This window comes from Procambarus clarkii, chromosome 24 (genome assembly GCF_040958095.1).
Source record: "Procambarus clarkii isolate CNS0578487 chromosome 24, FALCON_Pclarkii_2.0, whole genome shotgun sequence".
NCBI lineage: Eukaryota > Metazoa > Arthropoda > Malacostraca > Decapoda > Cambaridae > Procambarus > Procambarus clarkii.
The window spans coordinates 21,361,458-21,384,492 of NC_091173.1; the positions used below are offsets into that span (position 1 = coordinate 21,361,458).

At 38.7% G+C, this 23,035-nt stretch overlaps 1 protein-coding gene across 1 annotated transcript in view; it reads right to left on the bottom strand.

Annotated features, from left to right (window-relative positions):
- lilli (AF4/FMR2 family member lilliputian) overlaps positions 1-23,035 on the bottom strand; it is a 173,815-nt gene that overhangs the window by 13,422 nt on the left and 137,358 nt on the right. Inside the window, 9 exon segments of the mRNA XM_045747644.2 lie at positions 25-262; positions 2,030-2,187; positions 5,668-5,842; positions 8,066-8,955; positions 8,957-9,685; positions 12,547-12,630; positions 16,703-16,933; positions 17,165-17,222; positions 17,410-17,452. Of these exon segments, the coding sequence (XP_045603600.2) occupies positions 25-262; positions 2,030-2,187; positions 5,668-5,842; positions 8,066-8,955; positions 8,957-9,685; positions 12,547-12,630; positions 16,703-16,933; positions 17,165-17,222; positions 17,410-17,452 (2,606 nt within the window).

A 23,035-nucleotide genomic window follows, 5' to 3' on the forward strand; every position in this document is an offset into this window, starting at 1 on the left:
AAATATTAGAGTATGGATCCTGACCTGACTAGATTGTTGAGAATGCTGGGGTCTTTGAGGATATTTCAGTTGCCAGGAATCTTCCTTCTCCTGAGTCCGGACATATTGACTGTCGTCGGCTGTGCGTTGACTAGCTGACCTCATGCTGGGACTACTCATAGCAGCCTCAGGTGGATCCTTACCCTTTGAGACCTTTGGTTTCTTGCTGCGTTTTTCTCCTGACTCACTGTTGGCTCGGGAGCTGCTTCTTGTACTTTCCAAGCTGAAGACAGAAAGGTTATTAATATGGAATTCCAAGCATGACAAATTTTGCCACTGGGTCCAACATGAAAGTAAAAAGGACTAAATAATGAGTAAATAACACTAAGAATATGTGTATCCTGTAACAAATATTTATCTAAGCTCCCACTCTTCCAATGAGTTATTAAAAAAGAACCAACTTTTTCTTTTACCCTTCTCTATTAACTGATGCTATTATGGACCTTTCTTGTATGAATATCTCTACCCTTCTATTGCAGGATGTTCGTTGCCTTTCTATTACTGTGATCCTCCCCTTTCCCCATGTATTACAGTAATGTAAGTATTTCTTGCAATTTCACTATACACTGTCATTCATCTGTCATTTTATATCTCCTAGATTCTTCCCTGCTACTTAATCCATCTACTGTGGTGCAAACATCCTCATAGTCATTGTGATAAGGGGGTAGAGAGATTGGCCTGAGCACTCGTCTTCCTAACTTTCTCCCCAAGACAGAAATTTGCATGTCTGGGAGCAAGATTTGTATACCTATTGTATACCTGTCAATATTCCCAGGATCTGTGTACCCTGCAGCCTGGTATCTGGACAGGCTTCTTGGTTCGTGATCTGGTTAATCAAGCTGATAATGCTACATAAAATAAGCTTGAATAGTAGATAGATGCTAACAAAAATCAACTCGAGAGAAAGGGAGATAGATTTTGCCAAAGCAAACAAAACGAGAATCTAAAGTAATCTTGGAGTAAACTCATGTGGTGTGAGAGATCCAGCTCTTTGGGCCTCAATCTCATAGCTATTTATACCTGATGTGTTTAAAATTGCTCATTACTCGCAGTTCTTTGCTATATTTGTTCTTGAAGCAGTGACTGGAAGTGACTACCACAGTTTCTTTCTGTGCATTCAACTTGTTGATTACCTGTGCAGCGAATAAATACGGCCTTCATCTCTTCGACTCATTTGCATTTCCAGCTTCCATTCATATCCTTTTGCCCTTTGCTCTATTTTCTGTAAATTAAAAATGCAATTTTTGTCTATCATGTCTATTCCCCATTGAGAATTCTGTACATAGTAATCATATAGGTCTTCTCTCTTCTTAAGAGTTATTAGAGTGACTTGTTTTCATAGCTAACTCGTAATTTTGGCACTTGTTACAAATCTCTGAAATTACTTTTAGATATCTGTAATCAAGATTACAAATACTTTACTTTCTCCAGTAATTTGCAAGACCTGCATGCCAGTGACACTGGTTTAGTTCAGTGCATTCTGTCTGTCCCATTTCTGGAATATTTAGACATTTACCTTTTCCATGTTTGCGAGTTCTCTAGTTAGCATATAGCAGTACCCCTGAAGCTTTCTTCAGCAACCAGAGATATCTAACTTGAAAATAATGCCTTGCATAACTGTCATGGGTAAATTTTGATGTGATGCCATGTTCAAAGTAAATTATTAGCTGATCCACAGGTCTACCATAGTCTCATAATGCTGAATGGCTCCTGGCCTTTGTGCTTAACCATATGCTTAAATACATTCAATAAAATTTATCAAATTTAGTGAATGAGGTGGTAAACCTTTGTGTGAACAAAGGTTTATATAGCCTATCAATGTTAGCAATATAGAAAATACAGTGTTATGATTCAGGGACTTACAGATTTCCTGATATTATCAAGCACAAGTGATTGTGCACAAAAATCATGCTAACAGGCACATATCATTATACACAAAGAAGAACAGTTTCACAATGAGATTTTCAGGTAAGCAGTATTATACACATACCTGCTATCCCGTTCATGTGCCCGTTTTCGCGAGGAAGTGCACTTCTCGCTGTCAACACTACCACCCCTCCTACTTCGCTGTAAGTCACAATCATCACAAGAGTTACTTCCAGCAGCAGTTAAACTTGGATGCTCAAGAGGCTGACGTTCACTATTGCTCTGAAACATAACATGCGCTGTTATAAATTTGCCATTGTAGGCCTAATAATAACCTATAGTATCTCTCTTGGGGAGGGGGGGGAGAAGGAGCAAAGGCCAGTGGCTAAAGGTATCAAGAACAATAATGCCCCCAGAATGGCCCAAGGGACCTGAAAGCTTTATTTATGAGGACAATAAGCAGATACAACAATTTACATAAAATAAAAAAATAAAAATTGTGCAAAAATCATGTATGGAGTGTTTATGAAAAGCTTGCTTCAAGGAGTAAACACATTTGCTCCCTTATTAAAGATCCTGCTTGGCCCATGGAAAGGCTCTTGCATGATCAGAAAACACCAATATACTACTACTGTGCAACTGGAATCGTCTGAAATTTATTTGTTGGGTCATACTTGTGAAAGGGAGATACTGTAAAATACTGAATTCAGTCTGCAACATGAAATGACCTTGATAAGGTTCATTCAAATAAACTGAAAGCCCTTCCAAGTTCTACTTGGCACCATGCGGATCACCAAGCAGCATTCTCGCTAACTGTTAGTTGACCCACCTGTCAAAACAAATTACCACCGAGTAGCAAAACGAGTACATCGATAGGGAACTGACAAAAATCAACATGTCAATTTTCCTAAATCAGGCCAGATCATACTTTATATGTATACATCATCATCCTATATAGCACAGGTAAAGGAGGTATACAAGGGAAAGAATGAGAGCAACAATGTGTCCTGTTCAGAAAGGAACTCATCTTATTCTGAACTTGTACACTTAAAAACTGATTTCCGAGTCATTCCACTTAGTTGCTCCCTAAGCAACAGCAGGAAGACTAAAGATTACAATATTTATAACATACTGACTCCCTTGGGATCAGGGATACAAAGTTCAATTCCCAGGTCAGAACAGAAATGGCTGGACATGCTTCCTTTCAACTAATGCCTCTGTTAACCTAGCAGTAAATAGGTACCCAAGAGTGTGCCAACTGTTGTGGGGTTGCATCCTGGAAAAGGTCAGTAATTCATCCTTGAGGGTGGAAGCGACCTTGATACAAGTATAAAGTATATACCGTGTATATACACAGGATGCCTGTCCCCGACAAAACAAATTATTAACACGTAATAGAACTCAAAAAATGAATATAAATTGGAGAAGTTTATTTTCTGGAAAGACAGAAGCAAATATTAATTTTTTAAATGGGTATTAATTTATGAACCAAACTACTGGGTAACCTAATAGATGTGGGATGGCTGGATTATTTCAATTGAAGGCTACACATATATATGTGAATGAGCTTACGTGGATATAAATAGGAGCTGCCTCGAATGGATCAATAGGTCTTCTGCAGTTTCCATTTATTCTTGCATTCTTAAAACTTATCCCATTTATATCAATTGTTTTGTTCTATTTTGTCTTTTATACGTATTTAAAACCTTACTTACATCTCCCTTGTTATAGCCTTTTATTCATTTATATACTTTTATCATGTCACCCTTACTCATCTTTACAAGGTAAAAAAATACATTTTTAAAAATATGGTTCACCTTATGGTTTGCCATACTTAGTGACAGGAAACCAGATAGAGATCTTCCCAGGTCAACTACAAACCTTCCCCAGGATTCAATCTACAACAGTCCAAGGGCATCAGGCAAAGGGAAAAGTTGCTTCTGTCCTGTCAAAGAAATGAAGCCTGGGACCTTTCAGTTGTGACCTGACCATGGGCTGATGACCCTTTGTGTCTACGCCACTTTTTGGCCTCCCATTAACTGCTGTGAGACACCATTAGACTATTGGTGCTATACAAACACTAATGCCAAACATAGTTCATTATTTAATAATGACCACACTTTATGGGTGAACTCTAGCACCTGTCTAGTTATAACACACAACCTCTTGGTTGTGCATTTTACCAGATGGATATTTATGCTAGTGCTGAATATTATAGAAATTATTTGAAATAAACTGTGTATATTGTAAAAATGAAAACACGGCTATCCACATGCTTGCAAATGTCATTCACACTGCTGATGTTATTCCATTTATATATCACTTCATGTAACTGCTTCCATCTTCAAGTTTGGTTTCCCTCTTCCAAGTTTCATTACCTTACATTTACTGGGATTGAACTTCAGCAGTCATCTGTCTCATTATGCTTGCTTAGTTAGGTTATGTACACTATTAGCCTATAACCCTTCTCATTAGTTTTGCAACACTGCACACATTGCTATGTACGATCTTCTTTAGGTAGCAATTTAAATAGATTAAAAATAGTAGAGGTCCAAAGACCAAGCTTTGAGGTGCCTGATTTCTTTTTTGAATATAATAATTCAGAAATATGAAAACGATCTTCTGTTTCCTTTAAGTTACCCCTTTGGCAATTTAGTACCTTCCCAGTTTATTCTAGCTCATTCATTTATTCTAGTCTCATTCAACTTATGCTACCAGCTATTTATGAGAGATCTTATTAAAGGTCTTTTTTACAGTCTAGGAAGAAATAATGAACTGCATCGAGCAGAGCAGGCAAATCTGATAGAATTCTTTCAGATATATCGGACATAGATTGGGGAGAAGACTAGACAACTGTAAAATGAGATAGCTCAAGTAACTCATAATGCAAAGAAAAGTGTATCATTCAATGTAAATACTTTGTGTCTTATTTATTAGACAAGTTGATATCTTCCATATTCCTCTTCCATGAAAAGATACATGTAGCAGTAGGTCGTGAAAAGGACAAGTTGACTCGTTTAGTAGTTACCAGGGAGGAATTTATTAAACAAATATAAAAAAAAATCATAAAAGCAATGCAGGTATTTTGAAATGTCATAGATATTGAATACCATTATATTATTACTCATTCATTATATCACCCACGATACATATCACCATAGGTGAACAAGCACCAACACAGCAGCAAATCACCCACAACAACAATCCATCACTTCAAAATATAAGGTATATACAGTGTTCCTTCTGAGTTGCCATATACAGTACAAATACACAGTATTCACTCACTCACAAACAGCTTCTACCCAGCCTTGTTCTTCACCATAAACTTGGCATTACAGTATTCACATTTAATGTCTGCTTCCTCAAACACACACACCATGACTGCCCATCATCATAACCTTCCTCTCTTCCTACCCTCAAGTTCACTCAAAATGCATTTACTTCACTAATCCATCATCATCCTTTTTTTTTTTAATATCCTATCCACTTGGATACACACTCCCCAATCCTGCAATATATCAACCTTTATACTCTAGACCCGCATTTCTCAACAGGTGTTCTGCAGAACCCCAGAAAATGATCGGCATGTTAGCGGCTTTGTAAGAAAACCAATGTTATGTACTCTCATAAACCCAATGTACCTTCTTGAATATAAATATAGTGTATAAATAAATAAATAAAATAAACAATTAATCTCTAACCAAAAACATTAGTACAGAACAGGGTTATTAGACCTTAACTTTAGTTACAGCTTCTACTTACTTTGGCCCTTTTTCTTTCATGGGAGGATGGAGACTTCTCTGCCTGCCTATCTTTCTTCTTCTTTCGGTGTTGTCTGGAACTTGAGGTATCAGAAGAAACAGGTGACATGGGACTGGCAGAAACATTACGTTGTCTTACACCGACTGGCCGACCCATTGGTGTTTCATCTGGCTCTCTGCTCAGAAGATATTTAACATGTTACAGTCCTTACTTTATTACATACAAAGTGCAATTCCTGTGCTAATATTTAAATATATAATACAAGGATTCAAATATTAACATCTTTTAAGAAAAATAAACAAACTTCATTATAGGCTAAAGAAAGCATTTGCGAGTATAATGTTATCAACAATAAAATTCCTGTACCTACAAAATTTTATCTGAACAATGTCAACAATTGTTGCTTTAAGACTAACATCCTTTAAAAATAGATGTACAATAGAGAATTTTATATATTATAAATAAAGCTGTTTTCTTCTGGGTGCAAAGGGATGGTAAGCTTGTACCATTTGTTACAGTAACTAATGATACCAACCTTTATAATCTATCAATGTACTACACACTATTTACTATTACCTAAGAACATTCTCAAAACACTCTTAGATGCCTGCCAATACAACACACACTCCTCTAAGCAGATCTTCACACTCACTTCAACCCTTGCCTTACAACATACAGTACATTCCTCCTCTCTCACTTCCAGTTGCCAAGAGCATACAGTACAGTCCTTAGCACAGATGATTCCCCCCCCCCCCCCCCTCCCTTACTCCCATCATTGCCCACTCTTATAAGGTAAAGTACTAAGTCGACGATGACACTCATGCTTTGCATACTTCCTGTGGCTATTAGATCTAAAGAAACTTTTGGTATTTTTCTCTTCTTGATTTTGCCCAGCAATGTAAAGTACAGTATTTATTGACCTATTACATCTCCCTCTTTTCTCCACATTTTCAGTCTTATATAATCCATATTACATACCAGGAGGGGTCTCGAACTGTGCCTGGGTCTCCCTTGCCCGTACCCCCCTCTTCTTCCCCCTCCTCTTATCTCTTTTACCCTATCCCCCCCTCTTTCTATCTTCCCAGTACTAACTTCACCATCTTCCATGTTAACATTAATATGCTAGATGAATCTTAAGTGATGATATACTTTGTTTAGCAAGCTTGAAAATAAATGTAATTTTAATGTAATTTAACATTTCCTGGAAAGGGTGGCATATGGGGGGTCAACCACCCTATGTACTGCTCAGAATCCAGACCATTTACCCTGCAAAGTTTGGTGAGGCTAGCCTCAAGTGTCTGGCTGCATACTCTGAACACACAGGCACTTTCTTATTGTAGAGTTTTAACTCTAACCCCCCCCCCCCCCACCTTTGTTTACATATACTGTACCTCATTCTCCCTGCTGGTGAAGGCTCCCTGCTTTTTTCAATCAAGAATCCTAACTAAATAACTATAATTTCATTCAGAGCCCTCGTACTGTTAATCCATTATTAAAGATATAGCCTCTATGTCCACCATAAATCCTCTGCATTGATAGTAGCCATCTACAATATCCCAACATATTTTAATTAATGCCCTAGAACCAAGTGCTGAAGAGTCACATATAATGTTTAGGCAATACAGTAACAAGTAAAGCAAATACTATTTACTGTACTTGCACAGAATCATGCAACTGCACATATATGAATTACAATATCTAACATCTATGACTGAACATCAATGTGAATAGACAGCATCACCTAGTTATATACAATAATGACAACCTAAATAAAGAAGTTGTGTATAAATTGCATTTTATGATGAAGAATCATTCAGGGATGGGGAGGATGGGATGTACAACTTATATGCACAATAAACTAAATCTTATTTTTCTATACCTTGCACATAAAAATTTAATACTATTGCCATAATTTAGCTATGTTGACAAATGGTCAGATATTAATAACTAAATTGATCATAAAAATTAATTGTTCATAAATATTTGTGTACAGTTTATCCTTAGAAAAGCACATAACATAACACAAATATTAACTGATTTATGATAAGAATGAATCTTTCTCGTCATGCTTGGAAAGTTTTTTCTGCCTTTAGAACACGTGTAAATTTACACAAACCAGAAAATAAACAAACTTCCTTAGCAACACCAGTGAATATTTATCATAAACCTTTGCACGGAGGTAAATTAGTACTTTGTAAATTCTACTTGGAACATACATATCTTCTATATGTTGTAGATTACATCATCTCCCTACTGTTAGTTATTTCACGGCTGACTATTCAGCGTGAATACTAAATATAAATGCAAAATAGAGTTAATCAAGTTAAATGCTTGATTAAACTCTAAATTAAAATAATTAAGATAATTCAAAATAAACTGTAAAGCAAGTCCTACTCACTCTTTAACAGTGACTGATGACTTAATTCCAGTTTTTTCATATTCAGCATCACTGTCAATTGTTTCTTTTTTCACCTCCTTTTTTACTTTATCCTCATCACTCTCATGGTCTAATCTCTTAACACCACCGAATATGGACGTAATTATTTTTCGTTTTGACACATCTTCAGGCGCTTTACTGTTTGGGTCACACGTTTTTCTTTTGCCTTTCCCTTCTTTAGTTCTATTATCAAGGACTTTCTTTTTATCTGCTTCTTCCTTGATTTCAGTTTTAATTAAACACAATGCACCATTTACACTAGATTTGGGCACTTTGTCAATAAAGCTAAGGGGTATTGTACATGTGAGTTTTGGAACACCATTTTCATATTGTACCTGGGGTATGGGCACTTTTGGTTCTGCACTAACTATGGGAGACTTACATAATTTATTCACTACAGGAGAGGTAATCGGCCTCCCCTCTAATCTGCTGTCCACCGAACTTGATTCACTTATGCCTCTACTTCTTTCTCTATCACTTTTCTCACTCATGTCTTTATTACTACCACTAACTTTTCTTGGATCACATACAGTTTTTGCTTTCTTATTCTTTTCCACTGGGTCCCTTTCCCTTCCCCCTTTGGTTTTCTTAACTGATGTGCTAAATGCCCGGTTCACTAGCGCCCCTTTGTCTCTGACAATGTCTACTTTTTGAGAACTACTTTGGCCTCGACAAGGAGAGTGCATTTCATCCTCACTTTTGCTTGTTAATGATTCTAAACTTATGGCTTCACTAAGTCCACCACTTGGTCTTTTTACACTAGTCTTATTAGAAACACTAACAGAAGTCATGGGAGATACATGAGGGCTTGCCTGGACAGTTTTCACAGGACTAGGAGCAACTTTTGAATGATTCCTTAGGTGTCCTTGAAGGTGTACACCGAGAAGACGGTGCAACCCTGGATGGCATTTTTTCTGGTGATGTACTTTCTACATCTATAATTCTATCACTATCAGAATCAGAATCTATGTCAGATGGAACAAATTCCATGGATGTCGTTACACGTTTTGATTTTCCAGTCTCTGATTTGGCACCTATATGACTATCTTTCTTTGAGGAGTCAGATCTCTTCCTTGGTGGTTTTTTTGCAGACTCCCGGTACATTTGAAGAACACTGGTTTTGGGAGGTTTCTCCGACACTTTTGGTATGCCTTTACCAACACTAACAGAACCATTCGAAGGCTGGGTTGCTCCAGGTTTCCTGGAAAAGATAGGCTCAAGATCTGAGTCACTGTCTGAGCATACTGGATGATTACTTGATGTCTTTGTCTTTGACGACCTGACCCTAGAGTCATGGTCCCTACCATGCTTTGGTGTCTGCCGCAACTCAGCAGAGACACGAGGAGTCGGCCGTGGATGAGGTTCCCCATCATCTGAGGAGTCATCGTAGTGACCAACCTTCTCAGGTTTTCCTCGCCCTCTCACATCCACAACAGCCCTTGCACCACGAACAGAAGAATTAAATGCCGCGGGTGGCTTACTGATACGACGATCCCGCTTTTCTCTAGATGTTGGAGCAGGTACTGTAGCCTCGATGGGTGGGTTGCTCTCAGGCCTCAGACCAGGCCCACCAGCAGGCGTCTTCATGAAACAACAGACAATATATAAATAAATCATAAGATACATTTAATATTTAATATTGTGAAATTAAGCTTATGTTTATGATTATGAGCATAATCCCATTTACAAAAGTTAATGGGATGGACTGACATACACCTGAAGATAAAAGGAGACCAGCACAGGAAATGAGGACTAAAGATAGAAGGACATCTATCCATTCACTCTTTCTAGACTTGGCAACAATCACAGAAAACATGCACCACCACAAACACTATATAGGTACAGCAATTATAGTATAATTTAAATACTATAGCCAATATACAAATTTGTCAACATTTATCACGGCAAGACGTACAATTTACAAATCTTCATCAAATCTATGAACATCAAGGTACGTTCTCACTTGCAAGCTACAAGTACGACAAAAATAAAGAAAAAATGTAAATTACATTTTATACAAAGCTATAATGTTCACTCTCCTCAAATTAATGACATGTTACCAAGAGTATTTTAGGTCCTATTTCTTCTCTGTATTTGTAATTCACCACGTCATAAACAGATCATTATGAAGTGATCATTATCAAGTAGTGCAAGTGTTGTGTGTGTGTGCAAGCATACTGCATTTCACTTATAATACCCCAAAAATTGTAATTTTCAAGAAACCTGTTAGAAGTCTACTGGCTAGGATGGTTACAAAATTTTAATTGTGGCAGTTGTTAATGTGATAGACAACTATGCTACCAACAAATATACTGGTGATTGGATGGCTATATAATTCAAAACCAATCAGATGAAATGCAGCATCTTGCAGGCATCTGTGGATGCCAAATGTGGTATTAATTATGTCTCCACGTACATTTAAACAGAAATGAACTACTTAAAATAAATAAAACAGGCATGACAGCAGTTAATGTAACTAGGAAGATGTGTACAGTAATATAGATATGAGGGGGAGCCTGCACCTAAGACTGGTACTCGGTGTCGCACATAAGAAAGGTACTAGATGTGTCGCACGTAAGAAAGGTACTAGATGTGTCGCACGTAAGAAAGGTACTAGATGTGTCGCATGTAAGAAAGGTACTAGATGTGTCGCATGTAAGAAAGATACTAAATGTGTCACACACATGACTGGTACTAGATGTGTCGTACGTGAGAAAGGTAATAGATGCGGGAGAACGTATCACTGCCTGCCCTACCACTGACTTCCTCACCCACTCTACTTCTAATAGCACATACCGTATACAAAGTTCATAATGAAAAGGTTGTCTTCCTTTCTTAATTTACGATGAAATATTTGTCGTAGTATTGCTTAATGTAATGTTTGTGGAGGTAAAATGTAATTTGTCAGTTTAATTCTATTGCTCTGATAAATACACTACTCTTGTTTTATCAAACTGGAGATATTTGACTAAAACTTCTGGTAGCAGATAATTTTGAATGAAATATTTACACATCTCTTGAACATGAACATCTGTTACAGAATTCTCTCTAAATTCGTGTATATCACAAATTCACATATGTCAATTGCTTAATTTAGAAACCATACTTGTGATCGGTCCTGAGCCTTTTGTTGATGTGACGATGTGCATTGAATTTTGTAACGGGTTCATCAAAACTAACTTGAATTTGCTAAATGGATTTTGGGGTTCGGTCCCTGAGCCAATTATGTGCCTCTGTAACCCTTTCCACTTCTGCCAACAGGACTGGTATGGGGTGCATAATAAATGAACTATACTAACTGTTGTTTAAGCATCTTGTATATATATCTATGAAATGTTATAAATAAATGATGTTATAAATAAATGGTTATCATATACCACTGACAATATATGGTATACTAATTATATTTTGCTTATTTATATTTTAAATAGGCTATACAAATAGCCTATTTGTACTAAAAGCAACAGTCAACTCCTCTAGAACTATATGATGCTTTAAGTTTCTAAAACTCACACAAATAAATAAAATTAGAAGAAAAGAACAGCCAGTGTGACGTAAATATCATAGAGAGAGAAAGCACAAAGGTCCAAGGATGCGGTACATTATAACAAATGACAAGATTTAAAAAATGTATTATAACTGTATAAAGATAGAACAGAGGGGAAGTGTACAAGTGAAAACAGACACATGGTTTATAAAAACCATGGTCCGGCTTCAGTGGAAGCCTTGGGAACCCTCGAGGATTCAGCAGAATCCCAGGTTACAATACTTTTGACAATGGCATGGCCTTGTTGTCTAAGGCATATGCTTGGGAGTACCCACAGCATAGGTTCGAATCTTCATCAAAGCTCCTACTGATTTTCTCATTGATAAATAATTTTAATGTGATTTCTCTGTGCAGACACATGGTTTAATTGATGGGCCACCTATCAAGATGCAGGAAAATGACAATGCATTGTGCTAGACTGATTCAGATGTGCCATGGACACAAAAATTCATAAAACCAAATTGCACATGAAAGTGGAACGATAAATCAATTTGGTGATCAAAGTACACACAAACCTTTCAATACTATGAAAATCCTGACATGTCATTAGCATTAATATTATTTTTAATTCCCTCTCATTTTTCATGAGCACCTTAATGAGGCCATTTCAGGCCATGTAAATGGCAAGTTTGGGTGACAGATATATGATTGATACTTCAAGATAAAATTTTCAAGCCTCTGTTTGACCAATAAATATTACACACAAAATTAATTAATGAAGCCATAAAATGAGTAAACATTTTTATTTCAAAAATTAATTTCATATAATGAAACAATCTGTTGCCAATTAGCAAAATAGATGAGCTACACAAATATAATAAGTTATGCACAGCAACAAAACTTATAATGAAGTGGAAAAAAAAGGAGCATGACCAACATAATGTAAGAAACGTACCCCCTGTGATAAAGGCGAACTGGTCTTCCTCGGTTGGATGAAGTTATCCAGCGTCCATGATGATTTCGATTTGTTCTCTTGAGGCTGAGGTAATGCAATTATCTTATTGGCACACATCTACAAAAAACACACACACACACACGCACACGTGCACACACAGACACAGCCAGTTCCTGATGGTGCTTCCTAATATTCTTTGCCTAATTATGTCAAGAGTGTCCCACAGTGAGATTATGTGATTGGTGTCCCACAATCCATGAATGTACAGAGAAACTAGAAATTAAGGATGAGAGAAAGCAAATGACAGCCACCAGGTATGTATGGTCAGTTTCTTTACGAATGGTTAAGGGCTCTAGGAGGCAGTGTCGGTGGTGTCAAGTTTTGTCGTCTTCCCCAGAAATGGGGCAATGGCAGTAAATTAAATAAGGAAAGCCAGACTTTGAGGAGGTAAGTGGCAGCTGTTAGATTGACTTCAGAGGAAGTATGGAGTAGCCAAAAAAATAATGCAAAGAATGAAGGCTTGATCAGGATATCACAGAGCAAAAGCAAAACTGACAAACAGGTGCAACAAATAATACAGGTTATAAAATAATGTAAATTAATACAAAGATTTGTTTCAGACATTGCTAAACAATAGTAACCTGACTAAGCTGTAGCCAAAGTACCAAAAAACAAACATATAAGGTTATAAGGTACAAGATCAAGAGATAGCAACCAACCCCAAATATCCAAAAATATCAGTGAAAAGATGGAAGAGTGATTACGTTCAGTGGTTGTGTATTAAGGAGGATATTACATCAAGAACTAACAAAGATAACTTAGTACAAAACTTAATGCCAAGGTCACTGAAGTTAAATATGAATTTACCTTTAAGGAAAACATTACCAAGTACAGCACAGATAAATTGTACAACATACACATGAAAAACACGAGCAAGCATCTGAACTGACACTCAGTAATGTTAAACTGATGGATAAAGAAAGTTTTAAGAATCTGACAATTAGCAAAGATCTTGTCAAAGGTAAGATCAAGAAAAATACAGCAGATAGGAAGATATGCAGAATAATGAGAATTTCTGAAATATTGAATAACATCTAGAATTTCAGGGAAACAACATAAATACCCAGTATACTTCATATATGATGCATTCTGCAACATATATGAAGGAGTAAAACAATTAATTCCATGGCTAAAACAATGATGAAATAAAAATCATGGTTTGACAACAGATTCTGAAGTGCAATGATGAGAGTTTGGAATATATATACAATTACCTAAGCCACAATCCTATCAGAATTAGGATTGTGGTTTAGGTTATTGCATATAACATGCTACAATTGGCTAGTAATTAGTACAAATACTGTATGAAGAGGAAGACAGTCAATGAAATATATGTCAAGCAATGACTGGTGAGAACTTTGACATTTATTGAATACATTCAGTGTGCAAATTGAAGATAAAGATTTTAACATATGAAAATTAAGCTTCAAAACAATGAAAGGAAGAGCGCCCAATAAATATTACTAAAGAAAATTAAAAGACTTCACTTCGATGTCAGAAGTACAAAGCAATGAGGCCAGATGGGATAATGCCCTGGATTTTGCAACAAATGTAGAGGAACTTTGTTATCCAATCTGGAGCAGCTTCAAAGTCTTAAATCAAGACAAAGAAGCTGGATTGGCATTGGACAAATAATATACCAGTACTGTATATAAAATAGGGGAGATAGGAAGGACTCGCTAATAATTTAAGATGTTGTTAGGGACATTAGAGGAAAGTGAGTGAGACAGACAAGTGAGTGAGAAAGTGAAATGACAACTTGCTAACGAACCATTTTAACTTCAATCAGCAAAATTCTGCATGTAAAAAATTTAACGAGTTTCTATAATAGTTACTCATTAAAGCAACAATTGTACGGGAGGGTTAAATTTTTTATGAATTATAATTTTTTGAGCAGAATTTGGAAGACTAATTTGGAAATATCCAAATATTGGAAGTACATTATACAGAGCACTTCTACGTAAATGGATAAAAAAATTCTCATTTGAAAAACTTCAGAAGGGAATTTTATACATGGAGGCAGGTCACTAATGGGGTTCCAGAAAGTTCGGGGCTGGCCAGAATATGTTCCTTATACTGTATATACCAATGATGTATATACCAATGATTCACCTAAGGCCCATAAGAAATTACATGAATATGTTTCCAGAACTTATAAATATTTTGAGTGAAGTTAATTCAGAAATCAGTATAACTAAGATGCCACAGAAGGGAAATAAGTACAGTACTGTATCTGTACTTTCTGGCAGTAAGTACAGCACTGTAGCTGTACTTTCTGGTGTTTATTTACCCTTCAGAATAGCCTTAAAGTATATTGCTGGATTAATGTTAAAGAAATTAGTTCCAATTTATGTCAGACCTAAACTGATGTTTGCAGCTGTAGTATTGTGTCTGTACCAAAATAAATATACTGATGAAATATAAATTCTTCAGACATGCAACAAAAATGGATTTCAGAAATAGGCAATATAATATCCAAATTTGATGACAAATAAGGAGGGATGTGGTGACCATAGACAACAGAAATTGTTAAAAGAATAAGAGAAAATAGAGGGAAGCATCTTTAAATTAGAAATAAGCAGAACCAAAGCCAGAGTAAAATTGCTGGTCAACGGCCACTCGTAACAAAATAAATCTAGCATCATTTGAAAGTGTTCCACAAAACTAAACCCAAAAATTATTTACAATACTGTACTTTTCAAATAGATTAATATGCAAATATAAAACACTAAAAATAAACCATATGTTCCAACATTTTGAACTTGTCAGGTCTGAGAAAAACGTTTATCTTATGCTTTTGTAAAGCTGATAAGAAGTGATAAAGTAGGACCAGATGTGTGTAAATTAGGCAACCAGAAAACACTGACGATGGACAGTTCTTGGTTATTATTATTCAATCTTAGTGAAATATTGTATGGTATACAGTATTATGTTACTGGCACTAGATTAATATTCGGACTCTTATCGTAATACTGTATATTTAAAGATACTACAGAGGAAGAAAAGATAATATAAACACAGTATTGGTATACTGTAATAATATACATCATACATGTTTAAATTGGCAGAACTCCTTTAAAATAGCATAATATAAACACAGTATCTGCTCAATCCCCAGTGACAAGATTACCAATATCTTAAACTGGACTGCTGAAGTTTCTGTCAATTACATTTTATTATTATCTCAACAGGTGTTGAATCCACAGATTTAACAGAGTTGTCATTTTATAGATAAACCTTCCCTTCAAATCACATATTAATTACTTACAAACTATGTTAAACATTTTTTAATCTATTTAATGGCATTAGTAACTTAGTGGCCGAGAACCAGCAACCTTACTCAACATGCAAACTGCAGCGGAAAAGTGTAAAAAGGAGAACAAGAAGTACTTTTTTTTTATCAACAGAGTTGTATATGGCTGGAATAAACTCTAGAAGACTGTTCTACAACTATTGAAAATTTTAAAATTATTATATAAAATATAAAGAAGATAATGGAACACTGAGCATAGATCTTTATTTGTATACTAAATGCATAAAAACAAATAAGTATAACACACACACACACACGTGATAGAACACAAAAACATGTGATGAAAAATTTGATAACATAAAAACACAGGAAGACGAATTAAAATCTACAAATCAGCACTGAAGCAAATAAAAATATATTTTCCACCTGTTGCTATTCTGTTATCATATACAGTACAATACAGGTATATAATAAACACACATATACTGTACTAGTATGCTATCAAATATTTCATTAAATACTGCATGTGTATGCTATACTCAAGTATTCAAGACAACATTATGAATCAATTATCAACTATAATTAAGCAAATATTAATGCATTTGTTCATAGGTAATGTGTAAAATGACAATGCCTCTGAACAAAATAAAATGTAGCAAGGGTTTATATTTTATACTCAAATTTATATAACAAAAATTATATATATATTACAGTACTGAGAAGATAATTTAGTAATTTTTAGCTAATTGGTTGCTGCTACAGCTTTATATTAATCTAAGTATTTTCAATCATCTATTTACGTTGGATACATGTTTGGGCAGAGCATGAACTGCTGCGACTCACCGTGGGTGAGCACTCGGGTTGCTCGTCGTCAGACGCACTATTGGAAGACACATCTGAATCACTGGTATCATCTGAAGAGGAAGATTCCTCTGATGTCTTTGGTGAAATTGGTGACAGTGGGGGGATGGAGTTGGTAGGAGGCCCTATAGAAGACTGCAAATGACTAGCAGGAGTACCAAACTGGGCTGAGCTGGACACCGGCCTGCTGTTTGTTGTATCACTGACCCTTGTCTGTTAAATGAAGTACATTAACCATATTATACAATGAATATGAATCTTCATGAACATTACAAGCTTAATTACAATATAATTTTTTTTAAATTACAAAAAACTGGCCCCACAATTCCAGATAAAATAAATTCACCAAATACTAGCTTTAAACTATTTCTACTGATATGTAAGGCAATTAAACAACTATGCATTACAGTACAGTACAGTGCCAACAATTTCACAATTATTTACCTCGTCATCATCACTGTCCTCAGAAAGAATGAGCTCATCGTTGACATGACTTCCATCACTGAAATCATCAAGGAAACATTAACAGTAAACAATACCACTTCTTCCCTCTCTATCTTCCCCGATTAAATACAAATTATAACACAAAATAAAACTAGACGAAAACAAATCCATTTAGGAACTAATAATATAGTACAATACTGGCATACAAGAGTCTCAACATGAAAACATTATCTGGGATTACTCACAGTGCTTTGGGCTGCTTTAACAGCGACATGTCCAGACCTTTGCCTGGAAAAGAAGAATAAATTAACATTTACTACCAGGTAGACCTTATGAAAAGCATTGAATAGTTATGTAATTAAATATAATACGACCAATGTTAAATACATTTATGTTAAATATTAAATACAATGTTAAATACATTTAATACACGTTAAAAACATCCTATACTGTACAAAATTTGCTACTGTATTTCCTTTATCTTACAGGATTACTGTATATACAGTAGCCATATTATAATTGTTTTTCTCCATAAAGTTGTACCAAATCATAGCATAATTACCAAGATAATTACAGTTTTTATCTGTTTATTACAAAAATCAGAACCTTGAGGCGAATGGCCAACCAACATTAACACTATTTTCATGTAGACCTAAATGCCATTATTTATTATTTGAGTTGCACTCAAAAACATCATTGGAAATTAACATGTAAACATTAGACTAATGAGCTATCAGAGGAGGGGGGGGGGGGCAGATGCCTACCTTGGGGGTTATTGGAACTATGGTGGTGGTGGTGGTGGTTGTGGCCATGGCCAGTCCTGTGGTAGTGGTGGTTGTTGTGATGGTGGTGATGGGTGCATGATGGGTGTGGTAGTGAGGGAACAGGAAAGGCAGCAGTGTGGGAGGCTGGACGGTGATGATGGTGGTGGTGATGGGCACGCAGGGTAGGGGGCAGGTGAGGAGAGGCCTTGGTGCGGCGGGCAGCAGGGGCAGGAGCCAGGGGCAGGCCCCCTGGCGCCGGGAGTGGGCCCTGGTACATGCGCATCACTCCCGCCTGCCTTACACCGCCGAGCACACTCCCACCAGCCGCCAGCTACAGCACCCGTACAGATAGTGTGAGGCGGGGCAGCCCTCACTGTACATGTCACAGTGGTGGTAGGAGGAGCAGCGCACACAGCTGTCACTCGTCTCTCTCCCGCACATTGCCAGGTGGCGCGGCGAGTACTGTACAACATGAGCACTAGAGACTCCTCACCACCAGCATCAACACCACTACCACATTCACCACAACCGCTGGCTTGCGCAACACTCCCGTCCCGCCGCTTTCTTCACACTAACGACCACCACACCTCGACGTGCCCAGCTTATCAGTAATCATCAGGTGTGGCAGCGAGTAAGTAGAGGTTTGGTAAGTGTGGGAGTGTGTTGGTGCGTGGCGCTGCCGCTAGGAGCGTGGAGGGCGGCGAGGGCAGGGAGGGCGGCCGGCCTGGGGGGAGGCTGGGAGGGTGGGCGTCGCTATGGCAACGGCCTGATCAATGAGGCTCCTCCGCGTCTCCCACCACTGCCCATTATCACCACTTTCTCTTGTCGTTACCTACGGCTTCTCCCGCGCTGATTCACACACAATATTCAACGCAAAAACACGCGGCAACTGTCGCTCCATCAGAGCTGCATTAAAGCATTAACGAGCGAGAACGGCAACTTGCCGGGCTGGTGCCTGACGTCCAGCAAGCAGTGGACGCGCTACCACCCAGTAAATCACACCGAACAGACGGCGCCACATGGGGAGGAAGAGCTGGGTGACCCTCCATGAAGCGGGAATGTGGGGGGGGGGGAAGGTCGGGGGGTGAAGAGAGAAGAGTTGTAGTGTGTGTGCGCGCGCGCGCATTGGCGCGATGCTGGTCTGTGTTCACTCCTCTACCTGTGGCAACCTGCCACAGGTAGAGGACTGCCACATCAGTGCCACCAAAAACCACGAGTGGAGTTGGAAGGCAGCAACGTCACCACCACAACCCCCCCACCCCACCCCATCCTCTTGGATATTATCACCTGGCACGTGGTTTAACACTACCTCAACCACCTGCACCCCTCCCCCCTCACTCCTCCATACACGCACACCATCTACAATGCACATTTTTACCACAAAATCTAATCCCTCGTCTATCCCCCGGATTGGGTTAAATAATAAAATACCGCAAGCACGCAACCATTAGATCTGGCAATAGGCGACCCGCGGAAAATTGCCTTCCGGAGAACATAGTCTCCCGTGAGAACCGTTTTCTATGTGGAGCGTTGCTACATCCCTTAGTAACACTTGCTCACACTTTGTGTTTAACTTACTTGAGAACACCTACACCCACTGTGTAGACAACCACCCTTCACTAGTAGCAACCACACTAAGTGTGGGAGTAAGTCAACTTAACAGGCGAGTCAGACTGACGTGAGCGAGTTGAATGTGGCGGTAAACACAAACAAAATTCTTCCACAGCACTAATTATTCAGTATATAATTCCTGGATAGAATTACAGCCATAATTCGCACGATTATTTGAATATTGAGCAAGTTTTCATCAAAGACCTTTTTCAAGTACCCATCTGAAAAATTATCCTACTACTGGCCTACTACATTAACCGAGACTAACCTACCATTACATTCAAAAGAACATCACACACGAGACGTTTTTTGTCCAGCAAATCATATTAAATTAAAACAATGTGAAATCTAAAATAATGGCAAACCGCGGCATGTTGAGGAAGACGGTGGTGGACAGGAAGACCTTCTGTACCACATTGGACAGTACAGCCACCACCGCACGCGGCTCGCCCGTTACTGGAATTTAAATTAGTATTACATACATGGTCGCCTCCGTGTGTTGGCCACCAGGACGCATGATGGCCACCAGGCATGATGGCCATGGTGCGTTCGCTTACCATAGGAGCAGAGGGAGGTCCTTGACGTGGATTTACCTGCAGTCGATTTCGAGAATTGTTCTTTCCTCCATGTCTGGCCTGAGGCTAGGTTTGTCTGATGATAACCTGATTGGTAAGGGTGTTGCTCGACAACCTTTGCTCGGGCAATATTTTTTCGTTTGGTAGGAGGAAGTTGAAAAAGCCTTGGGCTTCTGATGGTCATTTTTCTATTTTGTGCCTTTTGAAATCTTTGCTATATACACACACACACATGAACGTGCAGTGAAAGTTTCCTACATTCCTTCTCTTGCAGGTCTCCTAATTTGAATGAATAGTATCGAGCTGTAATGTAGATGGAATACCACAAGTGATTTGAAACATAGGAGCATCGTGGCGGCGTCCCTTTATTTGAAGGCCTTCATAATCTACCCTATCATTTTCCTGGCCGACAAAACGTCTGGTCATCCAACGTCATCATTCCTAGATCCCTTACTTCTGGTTTCCGATGAACGAGGAAAACTTGATTACGTCTTGTATTCTGCATAGTTCAATTTTTGTTTCATATCTCAGTAGCTGGAATACTTGAAAGCCATGATATTTTCGATTGTCCAGTGGAAGACTTTGTTGGCATCACTGAACATCAACAAACATCTGTTTGTTGTTGTTCAGTGTCTAGCTGTGACCACTTTCCAGAGTTTCTCTACTCTGGCAACCCAGCCTCGGGCCAGGCTTCCTGGGTGACCACCTGATCAGTGAGGAGCGTTGTTGTCCGCGGCCCCCACGCGGCGACTGACAGTACCACAACCTGTAGGCGCTCGTACAATTCCCATTTGACAACTAACGAGATGTATGTAACTGGAGGCGCTGTCTGAAACATCTGAACAACATTCAGATGGATAATCCATTGCTCTAATTACTTCACGTATCCCCGTGTTTTATTTGGAGAGGGAGAGCGGCGGGCATGATGAAGAACTGGGATTAGGGAGGGAAAGGTGAGAGTTTAAGGCAAGCGAGGGACGGGTAAGAGCAGGAAGGAGAGAAGTGAGCCGGAGGAAGAGGGGGAGGTGAAAGTGAGAGATAACTTATGTAGTGTTTATAAGGCCGAGCCGTTTCTTCCCTGACTATAGCAAAACTTGTACCGAGAAACTGAATAATCTAAAATATTATCATCAACAAGTAAGTTCCTGGAAATACTGCAACATTACAAATTATCTTTCCTAAACTCAAGAGCTAAAAAACACATTTAGTTTCCTTTCGTGTTAAGGAGGTCAGAGCACAATTAGCAACAATTAAGACTTAATACGACTTGTGCTTGCTCCTGCTCCTGGAAATGGAGGACTTAAGGGTCAACAAACTTACAACAGCTTTTACTTCTCTGCTTCCAGTATACCCAGTATACCGCTCCCACGAGAACAGTATATACCGCTATTAATAACTTATATTTATTGGTAACATTACTAACAAAAGATAATGTAATAGAATTCCTCTGTTCCGCGTTGATTTCCATTCAATTTAATAAGCAATAAGCACAGGGCTGTGGTAGCAGTACAAGTGAAGAGCCAGTTACCTGGGCTCCTTTTTCAATAGGTGTTTCTCATCACCTCTCGGCTATAGGTGTGACAGAGTGTGGGAAGAGGGACTGGTGGCAGGTGAGCGCCAGGCGGCCAACATTCCAATAGTTTACCCACCACAAGCACCACAGAAAACGGGCAAGAGCGCGAACCGCCAAGAATCTTATGGATAAATAAGTGAACCATCCACTTTTTCCCTCCCTCTTGACAACTGGTCTTGCCGTGGCCTTGCCGCCTCTGTCGTCCGTCATTGCTGCGGATACCATAACTTATTTTGTGTAAATTAATTAATAACCCGACAAAATAAGCAAACTGATCAATATCTAGTCTTTTTGGATTTACTGACCTTTTAGTAAATGGTACACACAAATTTCACGATCAGGAGGCATGAATTTAAATGACAAAAGCAACGAAGACTACAAAAACGTTATTATGGTGTATGCTGTAATAGATGGCCGGCAGCTTTTTAACTTAAACTCTTCACGAAAATATAAAGTACATAATTATCAGCACTTCACGTTCGAAATATTGACGGGTTGTAATCGGCCAGGTGAGGTCTACCACCAACAAGTTGGACGGGATCACCACCACCCCTCCACACACCCCAGCGGTTGACTGGCCTGCCACCGTGGTGGACCGGTCAACCCCATCCAGGTGTTGGCGGGGACCCTCTACCCACCCAGCCTGGCAGGTCCCGCATGTTCTACAGAAGCCCTCGTGCTTCACCCTTGACAGCTATACCCAAGCCCTGTGTCCGCCAAATTAAGTGTACTTGCCGACAACAAGTTTTTTGTTATAGGGAGTATTTGCCCCTCAACACTCACGCTACTTTTAAATCATCATAAGTCAAATAAAGTTTTTCCCCGAATTTACCGGACAGTCACTCGTCCTCTGAGCGAGCACGGCGCCATATCCTCTTGTACAACACCCCTCCCCCCCCCCAGGAGGAAAACCCGCTGCTTTCTGCATCCTGTCCCTTGTACAGACGCGGCTGGGGGGGGGGGACAGTTGTGGTGACTTAGCGAAACTAAAACAACTACAATATTGACGCTTCTTGTGTGTAACTGATAATCGGCTTCGGTAGGTAAAGGTGTTGGGTTTTACCTAGCTTCTGGCTACGTAACCGCTGCATTTCTGACAATTTTAACACTGGTTATCGTCAGATAATTTCGGGGCTTAGCGTCCCGGCCTCCTTTTTGTTACGCACCCCGTAGCAGCTGTCTAACTCCCAGGTACCTATTTACTGCTAGGAGAACATGGCCATCAGGCTATGCCCATTTGTTTCCGCCTCCGCCGGGGATCGAACCCGGAACCTTAGGACTACGAATCCTGCATGTTGTCCACTCAGCCGTCTGAAGTCTCAGACGTCAGTGGTGATCATCATCCAAT